General features: G+C 74.1%; 1 protein-coding gene across 1 annotated transcript in view; it reads left to right on the top strand.

The window, feature by feature from the left end:
* Positions 1 to 1,410, top strand: part of LOC125961080 (collagen alpha-1(I) chain-like) — a 4,469-nt gene extending 3,059 nt beyond the window's left edge. The window contains exons 3-5 of the mRNA XM_049697215.1: positions 197 to 761; positions 901 to 998; positions 1,124 to 1,410. Coding sequence (XP_049553172.1) covers positions 197 to 761; positions 901 to 998; positions 1,124 to 1,410 — 950 coding nt within the window. The remainder of the gene's footprint in view (positions 1 to 196; positions 762 to 900; positions 999 to 1,123) is intronic.
* Positions 1,411 to 1,658: the final 248 nt, after the last annotated feature.

The following is a 1,658-nucleotide window of genomic DNA, read 5'->3' as shown; positions in this document are numbered from 1 at the left end:
CGGTCCCACGACGCCTGGGACGCCGGCCGGCCCCGGCCACCCTGGGGTCTCCCACGACCCGGCCCCGCCGCCGGGGCCCGTGTGCGACGGTTTCCCCCCGCGTGACACGGAGGGACCCGTCCGCCCAAACTCAACCTCCTCCGTCCTCGCCACATCCGCCTTCATCTGAGTCCGACCCCCGGGGCTCGCGCCCCAGGGAAACGCTCCCGAGGCGAGGCGACCCGCACCGTGCCCACACACCGCCCCCGGCCGCGACTCGCGGCGAGGGCAGGCGCGACGGGCTCCTCGCGGCTGCGGGACTGGGGAGTCGGGACGTCCGTGCGTCCCCGAACCCCACCTCGGGCTCGCCACCGCCGGTCACCGCACGCGCACGCAACACGCGCACACACGGCCACGCGCCGGACACCGGCCTGGCGGGACCCTCCCCCGACTCAGAGGGGGGAGGCGCGGGCCGCGGTAGGCAAAGAGCGGCGCTCGGCCCCACCGCGGGGCCGGCGCAAGCCCTCCCGCGAGGGCGAGGGCCTCTGCCGCCCACGTGGCTCTGGCGGTGGCCACCGTGGCCACCGCACGCTTGGGAGGGGCAGCGGCTGGGGGGTCCGGTACCCCAAGGCTCCCTCTCGGATCGCTAGAGAAGGCTTTTCTCACCGAGGGTGCGTCATCCCCCACCCATCGTCTCTGCCCTTCGGGCCCACGGAGGCGCTCCACGAGCCACCAAGTCCACGACTGGCCGTGGGAGGGGTGGGGGGGGGTCTGCGGTATGGGTAAGCACACGGCCCACTGGAGCGTTCGCGGCCACAGTCTCGGGGGCACAACCTCTGCCGACCCCCCAGGCTCGTCCACCGGGCTCCGGAAGGGGGGGAGCACGCCCGAGAAGCGCGACAGACGCCCCCCTTCTCGCAGGCCCCGGCCCAACACGATCGCACCCACGCCCGCGTGCGACTCCCCACACACACACAAGTGGGGGGCGGCGGCACACGCGGCGTCGGCCCGGCCACGAAGTCAGTCCCCCCACGGCACACCGTGGGAGGGCGATGGCGACGAGGCGGCAGGCCCCCGTCCCCCACACCGAGGCAGAGAAACAGAGGCAAGCCCCCGCGCCCTTTACCGTCTCGACCCCCCCAAGAGAGCCACTCACGGGACACACCACCGCGGCGGAGACCCCGAGGAGCACGCTGGGAAAAGGGAACGACACCACCGCTCGGCCTCGCGCGCCTGAGGGACGACCTGGAGCGCTCCAGGGGCACCACAGAGGACCGAGCAAGTCACGCTCACGCGCCGGCAGCGGGCGCGCGGCGCAGCGGCGGGACGGCCCCCACCGACGCGGGGAGGACCGCCCGCGAGGCACACGCCGAGGAGGCGAAGCGAGAGCGTCTGCTGCGTCCGAGGACCACGGCCCCGCCCACGCCGTGAGGCAGGAGGCGGGAGACCGCAGGTCAGGGCCGGAGACCACCACCCCTGCCTCCCACACACCCCTCGGCAGGCCGGCAGGGCGTGACAAGAGAGGCGAGGGGCCCGCGGACAGAACGAGAAGAGCGGTCCCGTTCACCAAGAACGTCCGTCCCTCGTCTGGCGCGACTTAAGGCCCGGCCCAGGAGAGCGCGTCATCACCACATCGATCAGTCACTCCAGAGAGCCAGGGGCCACGAGGGCCCCGAGGG

This window comes from Orcinus orca, chromosome 14 (genome assembly GCF_937001465.1).
Source record: "Orcinus orca chromosome 14, mOrcOrc1.1, whole genome shotgun sequence".
Lineage (NCBI taxonomy): Eukaryota > Metazoa > Chordata > Mammalia > Artiodactyla > Delphinidae > Orcinus > Orcinus orca.
Note: the sequence above shows the minus strand (reverse complement) of the source record. Positions and strands in the feature narration are given on the sequence as shown.